The sequence below is a fragment of the Mauremys reevesii genome, linkage group 3, assembly GCF_016161935.1.
Source record: "Mauremys reevesii isolate NIE-2019 linkage group 3, ASM1616193v1, whole genome shotgun sequence".
Lineage (NCBI taxonomy): Eukaryota > Metazoa > Chordata > Testudines > Geoemydidae > Mauremys > Mauremys reevesii.
Window position 1 is genome coordinate 38,883,808 of NC_052625.1, and position 14,460 is coordinate 38,898,267.

The window sequence follows — 14,460 nt, forward strand, 5'->3', positions numbered from 1 at the left end:
TTTTTTGTAACCATTTCATACAAGTAGTGGAGTAAGCTGCTTGGATTGTTTTGATGTCAGCTTGAAGACAAAAAAACAGCACCAGGAAAATTGATTCCTTTATCAATGGTCAAGGCCTCCTCTGAGTGCCAACACTCAAACAAGCACTAATTAGGGCCTTCTTCAAGAACACCCCACAAACCACCACCTTGATAACTCTACCAACCACCACAGTCATAAACCTTCCCCATTTATGTTTTGCTTTACAGAGTTTATATCACAATACCAGCTAGGCACTTGTTTATAGAATTTAAGATACACTTTAAGGAAAAGCAGCAAAGAGTCCTGTGGCACCTTATAGACTAACAGACATATTGGAGCATGAGCTTTCATGGGTGAATACCCATTCTGTCGGATTCACCCACGAAAGCTCATGCTCCAATACATCTGTTAGTCTATAATGTGCCACAGGACTCTGCTGCTTTTACAGATCCAGACTAACACGGCTACCCCACTGATACTTTCAGGAAAAGGTCATTTAAAAGGTCACAATGGTGCCGCTCCAGTTGTATCTTGTTTCATGTGTAGGTATAGAACATAGACTGCATTAGTATCTTTCCATTGTCAGGAGATCAACAGCAAAGTCATCAAGTATGGATACTTATTATATGTATCAACAGTTTGACAGTGGACCATGAGGCATTGTTTACACTCTGACAGGCTCTGGCAGGAATGGATGATATTGTTTCAGTGGCACTGTTCCTTCCGTTGAAAGGTTTTGTGTAACCGTTTGTTCATTCCTTACATCCTTATCATGTGGTCTCACAAGATTCCATTATATCACCACTCCTGGTCAGTGCACATGAGAGGCTATTAGAGTAGAGTGCTAATTCTTTGGGATCACAGAGCTATTAGCATGCTTATAAAGTCTAGTAATGCTGGTTGCCAGGAAGAAGAAACTAGAGAAATTGACAGGGATTTGTGACTGCTCCATCTAGTGCTGGAGTGCATCTACCTCTTACCAAAGTGGCTTGCAATTCTGGACTCCCAGTCAGTCATACTGGCTCATTCTGCTTCCCCAACACCCACCTCCTCAACAATCTGAAGTCGGCCTGAAGGCTTTCTTTTTCCATGATGATTCAGATTTTGCCAGTCATCCACACCTGGCACCTGTAGGTAGTTTTTTCCCTTTCTAGTGTTTATATGGTGCCCAGATACTGTAGTAATGAGAATCTTAGAAATGCATGAATTAAGGGACGTTTAAGGCAACATGTGAATATTAAATTGGTGTCATAGGCTAAGATGTTATTCTTTTAAAAAGTTCAATAAGCATATGAGAGAAAAGAAGTCATCTCTTCTATGCCCCTGCTAGTGCAGAATATTGCTTACTATGTGTTTGCTGGACCTATGTCCTATCTTTAGCTATCCCAAGCAATACAGTTGCATCAATATTCTTTGGAATATATTCCATACCATACTAGATCTCCCTGTGAGGTTACTGTGACTTTAAATTAAAGACTTAGGACCCAAACAAGTTTAAGATGAGTACTCTTCACCAATGTGGTGTAAAACGACACAATTTTCTTACCAAATGGGGCCATTTCCAAAAGTTAAGGCTCGTACAGTACACAACCCAAGCATGACCTATGCCTTAGCTCAAAAATAATCCAGAGCGTTGTCAAAGATGTAAGAACATTTATGAACCTAAATGGCCCCTCAGTTTTACACCTTTGCTCTTGTACCTTACATATATATATATTTTCTGGGAATGCTGAATGCCTCTACAACAGTGACAATAAGGAAATAACATTTCAGCAGAAATGCAGACATTTGTTTCAGGACAAGTAGTCATGTGGCAACTAATGATCCATTAAATGAAAAGCTAAATAGAGTATTCCACAATCCAAGTAACTGAATTTAGCCAATCAAGAAGTAAACACAACAAAAGGAATAATACATTTCTAAATGGCTTGTTAGTTTATTTTTTTCCAACTTCAGTTTAGTTTTTAATTTCAGATAGTTTTTCACACAAAAAAATAGTAATACAACAACTTAGTACTACATATATATATATTCATCTTTGCTGGGGGGCGGGGAGGAGAGACTGGGGACTGGGACTGTTCAGCTTGGAAAAGAGATAACTAAGGGGTATAGGATAGAGGTTTATAAAATTATGAATTGTGTGGAGAAAGTAAATAAAGAAGTGTTAGTTATTCCTCATAACATAAGAATTAGGGGTCATCAATGAAATTATTAATCAGCGGGTTTAACACGGTTCAAAACAAGAACTAGATAAACTCATGGTCCATCAAAGGCTATTATGCAGGATGGTCAGGGATGGTGTGGTTGAGGTAGAAGTAGCCATCACTAAGAAGCGCCTCTGAATATTCCAGTGAAGTATGATTTTAATGTGATTATACCTATGTTTATACAACAACATAAAAACAGCCATACTGAGTCAGACCATTCGTCTATCTAGTTCAGTATTCTGTCTTACAACAGTGGCCAGTGCCAAATGCTTCAGAGGTAATGAACAGAACAGGGCAATTATCAAGTTATCCATCCCCAAGTGTCCTGTCCTAGTTTCTGGCAGTGAGAGCCTTAGAGATACCCAGCATCCCTGACCATCTTCGCTAATAGCCATTGGTGGAACTATCCTCCTTGAACTTGTCTTTCGCCCCCTCCCCCCAATCCAGTTACACTTTTGGCCTTCACAACATGCCCTGGCAACAAGTTCCACAGGCTACCTGTGCATTGTGTGAAGTAGTACTTCCTTATGTTTGTTTTAAACCTGATACCTATAAATTTCACTGGGTGAGCATTGGTTCTTGTGTTATGTGAACAAGTAAATAACACTTCTTTATTTACTTTCTCCACATTCATGATTTTATAGACTTATGTCATATCCCCCTGTTGGGACTTGGAGATGGTTTCTATGAGCCATCGCTAAAGCTGACTTCAGGCAGTTGGATGAGAGAGATGGCAGCTGCACAAGCACTGTCATCAGTAGCATCATGGCACCCTCCCCCCACCACAGCACACTGGTCTGGATCCTCTGTGAGTTTCACAAAGGCCATCCCTGAGCAGCTGTAAGATATATAGTGCCCAATCCATGCCTTTTAGGGAAATAAAACAAGGAAGCTTTCAATCCTACTGAAGAGTTTACAATTCCGAAGTCTCTGTCACAATGAGAGGACCAGACATGTTTTAGCCTTCACCTCATGTTTCCAGCTCAATGCTCTACAAACTCAAAAAAAACTGGATCTGACAGGAAAGTGATCAGACAGATCCTGTGCCTAAAACAGAATCAGAGAAGGAAACTTGTGAATGGATCCCTCTCCCCCACTTCTTAAATGGTCAAAGAGTCTGCAGATGGTACATTATTCCTTGCCACTGATAAAACCTAGAAGAAAGTGTTGTTTCGCTAATAAACCCCTCTGTTGAAACCAAGTTTCGTAGTGACTGACACCACCCAACACCATTAGATATAGCTCTCTTTACCTGTGCAAAGCTGCTCCCCTTCTTGACTAAAATAATTGAGGCCAACTTAAGGAAAGCTACTCTTCCCATACAATAGAGAAAACTGCAGTTCCCCTCAACTTTTAATAGAGATTCAGTCCACAGATCATGCTGAGCATGACACGCTGAGATCAAAGTTTCTATGGACTATTTATATCAGCACTGGAACCTGCTGATGTCCAAAGCTGTACCTTCATAGCAGAGATAACGGCTTGTTAGCTGCCTAAGAGAAAAAAATCAATGTCTAAAAGTTGCAAAATTAATTACTTTCTGATACAAAAAGTTACTTTCTAATGCAAGTGCAACACGCTGCATGGATCTCATGGAAGCATGAGAATATGAATGTGCCTAACCGAACAGTCACATGAGAACAGTACCTTGTCTTGCATCTCTTGTTTTCCCCATTCAGTATTCATTTATGATCATTTGTAGTGTTATACACTGAAAACTCTTAAGGGATGCATCTATAAGCCACATCCTCAAAGGGACTTAGCTGTTGTCATGCATATCCTTTAGGCACCTGTAATGGGCATCTTGGCTCCCTATACAATGCATGAAAAGAGTTAGGTGCCAAAAAACATGCTCCACAAAAGCCAGCATACTAACTGCCGAGCTGCCTAAGCAAGGCAATGGGAAATGCTGAGAAAAGGGGTGTGGCTTATGCCCCATCCCACAGGGAGTTAGGCACCTAACTCTGGTTGGAATTCCCAGTCATGAACCCTCTTCTGCAGGTCAACACCAGTGTTCCCTGTTTTTTCCCACCCACGTGCAGAATGAATTTTGTTACGTGCACCAATATGGAGGTGATGTTTGACACATCACCTCCATATTGATGCACATAACAAAATTCATGTGGTGGGGGTGGGGCTGAGGGGTTCAGAGTGTGGGAGGGGGCTCAGGGCTGGGTGCAGGGGTGAGTGCTTCGGCTAGAGGTGTGGGTCTGTGATGAGAGGCTCGGGGTTGGGGAACAAATGGATATAAACTGGACACTAGGAAGTTTAGACTTGAAATTAGACAAAGGTTTCTAACCATTAGAGGAGTGAAGTTCTGGAACAGTCTTCCAAGGGGAGTAGTGGGGGCAAAAGACATACCTGGCTTCAAGAATAAGCTTGATAAGTTTATGGAGGGAATGGTATGATGGGATAGCCTAATTTTGGCAATTAATTTGGCAATTGATCTTTATCAGCAGGTAAGTATGCCCAGTGGTCTGTGCTGGGATGTTAGATGGGGTGGGATCTGAGTTACTACAGAGAATGGTGGGTCTTTCCCACATGCTCAGGGTTTAACCGATTGCCATATTTGGGGTCAGGAAGGAATTTTCCTCCAGGGCAGATTGGCAGAAACCCTGGAGGTTTTTTGCCTTCCTCTGCAGCATGGGGCACGGGTCACTTGCTGGAACATTCTCTGCAGCTTGAGGTCTTCAAATCACAATTTGAGGACTTCAATAACTCAGACATAGGTTAGGGTTTGTTACACGAGTGGGTGGGTGAGATTCTGTGACCTGCATTGTGCAGGAGGTCAGACTAGATGATCATAATGGTCCCTTCTGACCTTAAAGTCTATGAGTGCAAGGATCTGAGTGCTCCGGCTGGGGGTGTGGGCCGGTGATGAGAGGCTCAGGGCTCGGGCCGGGAATGAGGGGTTCGGGGCTGGGGCAGAGAATTGGGGTGGGAGCATAAGGGCTAGAGATGGCTTGGGGAGCGTGAGGCTAGAGATGAAGGCTTGGGGTGCAGGCTACCCCAGGGCTACGGTGTGGAGAGAGGACTCCCCCCAGAACTCTCTCCCCACAACAGCACCTGAGCTGGGGAGGGGAGAGGTGCCTCTCCCCATGGCCGCAGGATGGGGGCCTCTCCCCGCCCACGGGTCCAAGGCTGGGCTGGGACAGAGAATTGGGTATGGGGGTGAGGCCTCTGGCTGGGGGTGTGGGCCAGCGATATGGGGCTCGGGGCTGGGGCAGAGGGTTGGAGTGGGAGGGTGAGAGCTCCAGCTGGGGGTTAGGGCTCTGGGGTGGGGCCAGCAATGAAGGGTTTGGGGTTCAGGCTGCCCCAGGGCTACGGTGGGGAGAGAAGACTCCCCCCAGGAGAGGCGCCCCTCTCCTGTCCACGGCAGGGCTACAGCTGAGGAAGGGGCGCCTCACCCCCAGCCAGTCCAGGACTGGACTGGGGCCGGGGTGCCTCTCCCGCTGGCTGCGGCAGGTCCGAGTTTGGGGGAAGAGTCATCTCTCCCCGCCACAGCCCTGCTGCGTAGCTCAGAGGGAATTTATGTCAGCACCGTAATCATTTGTTGCCAGAAACACCAGAGGGCAAAGTGGCAGCACCCACATAGCCTTTAGCTCAGTAATTAGGGCACTCACCCAGGATTCCCCTCTCTTTGTGATGAGGTTTGATTTTCCCACCTCTCAGATGAGTACCCTAACCACTGGACCACAGAGTCACACATGTTCTCTCTAGCCAATGTATATTTAAATCAGTCATACAAAATGGAACAGCACCAACAAGAGAGATTGAGAGAGCCACATCAGAATACTCTAAATCCCAGAGATTGAGATACATATCTGAAAGGGGAGACCCTTAAATTCAAATCCCTTTTGCACACCAGAAAGAGGGGGGAATTGAGTCCAGACCTCCAACATCCCAGTGGAGTGTCCTAACCATTAGGCCAAAAATGGTAAGGGGACCACCCTCTTACCAGCCATTTTGCATGGGATTAGGCATGCTCAGAACACCTCCTGCAGGGAGGCCCCCACTGGAACTTAGATGAGAGAGGTTCCCAGGCATCTAGATTGAGATGGCTGCATGCATGCTCACTAGCACAAACTTGGGCACCTTGAGGGCTTTATCAGTGGAAATTTAAGGGCTTCAGGCACCTCCAATGAGAGATGAAGGCTGAACTGGGGTTTGGCAGGTATGTAGTACCTAAATGTTGACTCAGAGCAGGTCTACACTACGGGGGAAAATCGATATAAGATGCGCAACTTCAGCTACGTTATTCACGTAGCTGAAGTCGAAGTATCTTATATCGAATTACCTACCGTCCTCACGGCGCGGGATCGATGTCCTCGGCTCCCCATGTCGACTCCGCTACCGCCGTTCGGGTTGGTGGAGTTACGGAGTCGACAGGAGCGCGTTCGGGGATCGATATATCGCGTCTAGATGAGACACGATATATCGATCCCCGAGAAATCGATTGCTACCTGCCGATACGGCGGGTAGTGAAGACGTACCTTTAGGCACTTAACTCCCTTTGTGAATCTAGTCCTGTCTCTCTACTTGTTTCTGTATGGTACCTAGGTTTTAGTGTGTTCAGAATAATAATGAAAGTTGAACTGGGATAAGTGACCATCCCACCAAGCAGTGGAAGCTGGAACTACCCCAAGGGAATTAGAATATCCCCAAGAGAATCAGAACCGAGGCAATGGGATCTTATGGTTAAGAATGAAAAGGGGGGAAGCCAGCTTGGGTTCTATTCCTAGCCCTGACCTGCTGCATGACCTTGGAGGAATCACTTCCCCTCTCCCTGCCAGCTTTCCCTTTGTCAGGCTATAAATAAAGCTCTTTGGTAGGGAAGCTGCCCCCTCCTCTGTGCAGCTCCCAGCACAACAGAGCCGTATCTCGGGGGCCCTACGGCTGCTACTCGGGGGCTCTTTGCAGCCAGAAAGGGGCTTGCGGGGGCTCGGGGAACCCCAGGCGGCAGCGCCCGTGCGGGGCGGGACAAGGGCTGCCCCGCCCGAAGGAAGGGACAAGGCGCGGGCGCGGGGGCGCTGCCCGAGGGAAGGGTCTGGGCTGCAGCAGGGCCCGGCGTGGAGGGTCGCGGTCCCAAGGCCCAGGGGCGGTACGAGAAGGAGGCGGCAGAGCTGCCGGTCTGACCGGCCCCCGCGGGCCGCGCCGAGCCCGGGCACTCACCTGCCAGGGGCTCCCGCCCGCCCTGCGGCGCGGGGCGCGGGGCGGCGGGCGGCGGCTCCCCGCGGCAGCCGCAGGAGGAGGTGGGAGCAAAGAGGCCGGAGCCGGCGGGCCAAGCTCAACAGCGCAGCCATTATCCTCACACACGCAGCGGACAGGAGGGGCACGTGACGGCTCCAGACTCAACCACGCGGAGCCGGCGGTGGGGGGGGTGGAGGCGGGCACGCCCCTCGGGCCAACCCATCCCGCAAGGAGAAACCACGAACTTCAGGGGCGTGACCGTGTCAGGCGCCCTATAATTGGCCCCCATTGTGTCAATTTTCTCTGTTGGTCGAGCCTGCTTTTCCCCCCTCCCAAATGGTACAGCCCCAGCACGGTCGGCGCGCGCTAGACCTTAGCTCTGGGTTAGAACAGTTCGCTGGGCCGGCCAGAAACAAGCCCGAAGTTTTCTGAACCAAGGCCCAGCGGTGAAAGGCAAGCGGAGACCCCGGCGAGGGGAGGAGAAGAGCGGGATGCCGAGGGAGAACGCGCCGCGCTGGGCGGGCGGACGGACGCTCCCTCAGCCTCCGCAGTTGATTTCGGGACGATTGGTGGTCGGCCCATAGCGGGACCAGGCCCCAGCCTCGGTCTGCCCTCGCGCGCCTGAGAGAGGAAGTCACGTGTCTGTAGCCTGATCCGCCAACCCTACGGGAGGCTGCGGTCTCGTCCCTCAGCGCGGCTCTCTCGGCCCCTACCCCGCGCTGGGGGCGGAGCTTGGCGGTAGGCGCGTGGCTGCAGCCGGGGTGAGGGCGGGGCTCAGACACCCCGCGGCCCCGGGCGCGTGCCGAGAAGCTGCCACTGCTCCCTCCCCAGCGCGCGGCTCCGTGTGAGCGGCCCGCGGGAGCCCGGGTGGTGGGTCGGACTGATGGGAGTTGTGACTGGGCAGTGGCGTGGCAGCCCTGCCAGTGCGTCAGAGCAATGCGGTGGGAGGTTGCGAGAGCGAGAGGGCTTCGCGTTTACACGGCACTCTTCAGGTCTGGGAAACCAGTGCAAATTCTTGCAGGCAGGAGCTAGGATAGATCAGTCAAGGTAACTTTTAAAAGATTAAAATGCGCTCCTGCTTTGCGCCCCCCCTCCCCCCAGAGAATTATCTGCCCTGGCTGTGGCACAGGATCTGCTTAAAAATATTTCCTCCTATGTTTGGAGGGGTCTGTCTAGAAAAGTTGCCAACTTGGAAAATAGTTGTTAAGAGTCCACTCTGGTCAAACCATGTCACACAGCACAGTTTGGTCCAGCCTGTGTGGACTGACTAGAGCAAAAGCGTACAGTAGAACCTCAGCATTAGGAGCACCTTGGGAATGGAGGTTTGTAAGGCTGAACAAAAAGTTATGGTGGTTCTTTCAAAAGTTTACTATTGAACGTTGACTTAACACAGCTTTATGTCTTTTCTATGCAGAAGAAAAATGCTGCTTTTAACCCTCTTACTTTAACATAAACAAGCAAAGAAACGGGTTCCTTACCTTGTCAAATCTTTTTTTTAAAACTTTCCTTTTGGTTTTTTTGTAGTTCATTTAACACAGTACTGTACTGTATTTTTTTGTTGTTGTTGTTGTCTCTGCTGCTGCCTGATTGCATACTTCCAGTTCCAAGTGTGTGGTTGACCAGTCCGTAACTCTGGTGTTTGTAACTCTGAGGTTCTACTGTAGGTAGTTTGTTTTGATTTTTAAAGGTTTTCATTTATGGCCTGGTTCTGAACTTAGTTAAATCAGGAGTAACTCCAAAGACAATAGAAAAGTTTCACTTCTACAAGAATGGTGTGAGATCAGGATCTGGCTCTTCAAGGGTTGTCTTCATTAATTATTTTGATAGCACCTGAAGTGTGTTAGGGCAGTGGTGGGCAAACTACAACCCGCAGGCTGGATCCGGCCCATCAGGGCTTTGGATCCGGCCTGCGGGATTGCCACCCCTGTGGCATCGCAGGCCCCGTGCCGCTCCTGAAAGCAGCCGGCACCATGTCCCTGCAGCCCCTGGGAGGGCAGAGGGCTCTGTGTGCTGCCCTCGCCTGCAGGCACTGCCCCCCCCCACAGCTCCCATTGGCTGGGAACGGGGAGCTGCAGCCAATGGGAGCTTTGGGGGAGGTACTCACAGGCGAGGGCAGTGCGTGGACCCCTCTGCCCTGCCCCCCCCCCCAGTGGCTGTAGGGATGTGGTGCTGGCCGCTTCTGGGACAGGCGTGGGGCCAGGGCAGGAGGGGCCGGAGCCCTCATCCCGAACCCCTCCTGCACCCCACACTCCAACCCCCTGCCCTGATCCCCATGCCGCATCCCCTCCCGCACCCAAACCTCTTGCCCTAAGCCCCCTCCTGCACCCCTACCCCAGCCCTACATTCATGGCCCTGAATGCAATTTCCCTACCCAGATGTGGCCCTCAGGCCAAAAAGTTTGCCCACCCCTGTGCTAGGCTGTACAAACAAATCACAATCCCTGCTCCAGTAGGCACCATCTGGGATTCCAGGATGCAGTAGCAAAACCTGATAGCATCTAGGATGACCTACCAAACCACCCCCGACTCCTGCAAAAACCTAGAACAGTTGAAAAAGATTGTAACTAGGCTTCTGTTCCATGGTATAATTTTGCATCTAATACATTGCACTTCCTATATTATAGTTTTGCATGTTAAAGCTAGTTCTGGGATTTAACTATAAACTACCAACTTAGACAAGAAAGTACACGTCTACGTTTAAATGACTATTTTCATAGAAATACTTACAATCACCATGTGTCATGACTCCAGGGGGCAGATTGTTAATTAAAACAGACAGGATTGTAATTGATTTGATAAATTCAATCAGCCATTATCTGTTATGCTGTACAGTAATAAGTCTTATAAGTCCACTAGTTAAGAGGCTAAAGGCCTGATTTTCAGAAGTACTGAGCACCTGCATTCTTCACTGATTCGAAATGGGGTTGTGTGTACTCAGCATTTCTGAAAATCAAGCCATAAAACACATGAGTAGTGACAAGTACTTTAATATTTTGTATGTTCATTAGGCCCTGATTCTGCAACCCTTACAATGAGTAAGTATCTTAAGATGAGATCTGTCAAGGCTCCCTCCCCACTCTGAACTTTAGGGTACAGATGTGGGGACCTGCATGAACACCTCTAAGCTTAACTACCAGCTTAGATCTGCTTTTGCTGCCACCACCCAAATAGTTTGAGTCATTTGGGAAACTCTGTCTTCCCCCAAAAAACCTTTCCCTCCCTGGGTAGCCTTGAGAGACTCCTCCACCAATTCCCTGGTGAACACAGATCCAAACCTCTTGGATCTTAAAACAAGGAAAAAAATCAATCAGGTTTCTTAAAAAGAAGGCTTTTAATTAAAGAAAGAAAGAAAGAGGTTAAAATCAGGATGGAAAATAACTTTACAGGGTAATCAGATTTAAAGAGCCCAGAGGAACCCCCTCTAGCCTTAGGTTCAAAGTTACAGCAAACAGTGGTAAAAACCTCTCAGCAAAAAAGAACATTTACAAGTTGAGAAAACAAAATTAAACCTAACACGCCTTGCCTGGCTGTTACTTACAAGTTTGAAATATGAGAGACTTGTTCAGAAAGACTTGGAAAGCATGGATTGATGTCCTGTCCCTCTTTGTCCCAAGAGTGAACCACCCCCAAAACAAAGAGCACAAACAAAAGCCTACCTCCACCAAGATTTGCAAGTATCTTGTCCCCTTATTGGTCCTTTGGGTCAGGTGTCAGCCAGGTTACCTGAGCTTCTTAACCCTTTACAGGTAAAAGGATTTTGGTGTCTCTGGCCAGGAGGGATTTTATAGTATTGTACACAGGAGGGCTGTCATTGACCTTCAATACCATTAGATGGAATCCTATAGATGAGAGTGGACGGGTTCTAAAAGGAGGTGAAAGGCTTGCACATTTCAGGAAGTGTAGGGTTGGCAGAGTAAAGGTATGTGTGTTAATGGGGCATAGTGGGGCACTGCTGAAAGAGTGCAGTTAAGTTTGCATGGGCGACCTTAACTCTGCACGCCCTGGTTTTCTGAATTTGGGTTTTGTTCAGCATTCTGGAAGGGGATGACCTACAACCAAGCAACCCCAGCTCTGTGTTAATGTAGGTTTTTTGCCATTGAATTTCCTAGTACTTTTAACAGGAAAAGATGTTATGTTAGTAGTCATTTAGGCAGCTGTACACATCATGTCCTACGCTTAACATACCGAACCAGACTGGAGTCAGCAATCTCTGTGTCATGGTATACTCCTTGCTCTTCCATAAACTTCTGCAATTTCATGATCTAGGAATGGCCCAGAAGCCTACACATTGGCAATGCTGACAATGCACATATTTCTTTTCCCTCAGCAGTCAGGTTTGGAAATGACAGTGCCAGTTCCTTATGTGCTACCTGTCTTTGGAAACACCGCATTAATCTGCCCAAAGGTCAGGAAGTAGCCACTTGCCATGCCCCCACCTTGCCCAGTGCTAGTGAAATACATATTTTCTCAAACAGCCAATGCAAGGCTTGCCTACCACCCATCTGCATTGCTGAACCCCTCTCCTGGTCCCCACATCTCGCCCACCACCGCACACACACACACGTCCGCTGTCTCCAGATCATCCCCACCCAGTATGACAAACATTTTGGTTAGATGAGCTGCTGACTATGCTGTTCTGTTCACAGTAGATGTCCCTGTAAAATAACATGTTATAGTATAACAGAGACAACTTGTAGCAATCGGTTATTAAATCTTTATTGCATAGGTTTACAAAGTTCAGACTAGAAATATCAGGGGCAGGATGTTTACAAGGGGCTATGGCTTTGGCACTTTCCCTGGAACTACCCAGGCAATCATAAAGTAGTTGTATAGAAACCATCTCCTGGTTTCTTTGTTTTTCTTTAGTGGTGCATGTGCACAGTAACCCTTTTAGACTGCACATTGACACAAGTGAAAAAGTGAAAATGTTCTTAAATACCATTCGCAATTTGGGTACCCTTAAGATTTAGTGTGAACCGTGCACTGTTTGAGGTAAAAATTGACTGAGATCATTTTGATCCACATCACAAAAAAACCCACCTAGAAACTTTGGAAAACATTTTTTTTTTTTTAGAGCTTTTATTTCTGGAGTCTCTGGCTCTAATGAACCCAAATGTGGGTCACTAACCCTACTCTGTACACCCACCAAGCATAGCAAATTGCAAGAAACTCCATGTAAGCATGTGGATTTTAGAGCACTTAGAAGCATCATCCTTTAAACAAGAAGGATAGAGGGATGGTGGAGGAAAAGGGCTCCTCCTCTACACATCCATTTACAGTATAGGAGGCTCTAAAAAGTATGAAATGGCTAATGCATTTCAATTTGATGTTCTCAACTGACTGAGAGCATAAGAATCGCCGTAGTGAGTCAGACCAACCGTCCATCTAGCCCAGTACATTTTCTACTGACAGTGGCTAATGCCAGATACCTCAAAGGGAATGAACCTGAAAGGGAATGAACAGAAGGCAGTCATCAAATGATCTATCCCCTGTTGTCCAGTCCCAGCATCTGGCAGTCAGATGCTTAGGGACACCCAGAGCATGGGATTGCACCCCTGACCATTTTGGCTAATAGCCCTGGATGGACCTATCCTCCATGAACTTACCTAATTCTTTTTTGAACACAGTTATACTTTTGGCCTTTACAACACCCCCTGCAACAAGTTTCACGGGTTGATTGTGCATTGCGTGAAGAAGTACTTCCTTTTGATTGTTTTAAAGCTGCTGCCTATTAATTTCATTGGGTGACCACTGCTTCTTGTTATGTGAAGGGTAAATAACACTTGGCCTGCTAAACCCAGGGTTGTGAGTTCAATCCTTGAGGGGGCTCTTTAGGGAACTGGGGTAAAAATCTGTCTGGGGTTTGGCCCTGCTTTGACCAGGGGGTTGGACTAGATGACCTCCTGAGGTCCCTTCCAACCCTGATATTCTATGATTCCTTATTACCTTTCTTCATGCCACTCATTATTTTATAAATCTGTCATATCCCCCCTTAACTGTATCTTTTCCAAGATGAACAGTTCCAGTCTTTTTAATCTCTTCTGATATGGAAGCTTTTCCGTACCCCTAACCATTTTTGTTGCCCTTCTCTGTACTTTTTCCAGTTCTTTTGAGATGGGGCGACTATAACTGCACACTGTAAAGTGTAGGAGTACCATAGATTTATATATTGGCATAATATTTTCTGTCTTATCTATCCCTTTCCTAACAGTTCATAACATTCTGTTAGCATTTTTGACTGTCGCTGCACATTGAGCAGATGTTTTCAGAGAACTATCCACAATAACTCCAAGATCTTTTTCTAGAATGATAACAACTAATTTAGACCCCATCATATTGTTTGTATAGTTGGAATTATGTTTTCCAATGTGCATTACTTTGCGTTTATCAACATTGAATTTCACCCCATGGAGATGAATGCTGTGTGAAATAATTGCTCTGAGATATACTCCACTCATCTCAAGGGCTGTTCCCATCCCCCCTCCTGAGTGCTTTTAGAGCCTTTGCTATGCATGAAGTATACCATTATCAGCTCCCCACCCAAAGGGGCAGGACTTCCCCAGATCCTGGCTCACATGGGGAGAAAGAAGGGAGTCACAGACCCTCCCAAAAGGGCAAGCTTGGCTCACATGAGCAGGAGAAGGTCCAGTGTCTGCAGATGGTCATGGCTTCCCAGATCACAGGGGTAGTGAGATGAGCTCAGACAGCTCCAGAGGGGTAAGGCCCCCATAGCCTAGCTCATATAAGAGGGGCAGGGAGGGTGGTTCAGACCCTCCCCCCACCCACACACTGTGAAAGTAGAATGAATTATATTGTAAAAATAAGAATGGATTAAAGAAATGTTGTATGTACCTTTAAGCAGAAATAAGAAATGTTGAAATACAGGTGCCAGGAAAAGAAACATTAGGCATAAACAATGGTGCTAATGGCAAAACATTAACAGAAGATGGGTAATAGTTAGTAAGGAAATAAGATATGCATGCCTAGCCCAGGTAAACTTATCTGATTCTGCTTCCTTTGTTACCTTGTTAAGTTCTCACCCT

At 47.3% G+C, this 14,460-nt stretch overlaps 1 protein-coding gene across 1 annotated transcript in view; it reads right to left on the bottom strand.

Annotated features, from left to right (window-relative positions):
• Window positions 1-7,572, bottom strand: part of LRPPRC (leucine rich pentatricopeptide repeat containing) — a 161,141-nt gene extending 153,569 nt beyond the window's left edge. Inside the window, exon 1 of the mRNA XM_039529687.1 lies at window positions 7,401-7,572. Coding sequence (XP_039385621.1) covers window positions 7,401-7,531 — 131 coding nt within the window. The 5' untranslated portion in view covers window positions 7,532-7,572. The remainder of the gene's footprint in view (window positions 1-7,400) is intronic.
• Window positions 7,573-14,460: the final 6,888 nt, after the last annotated feature.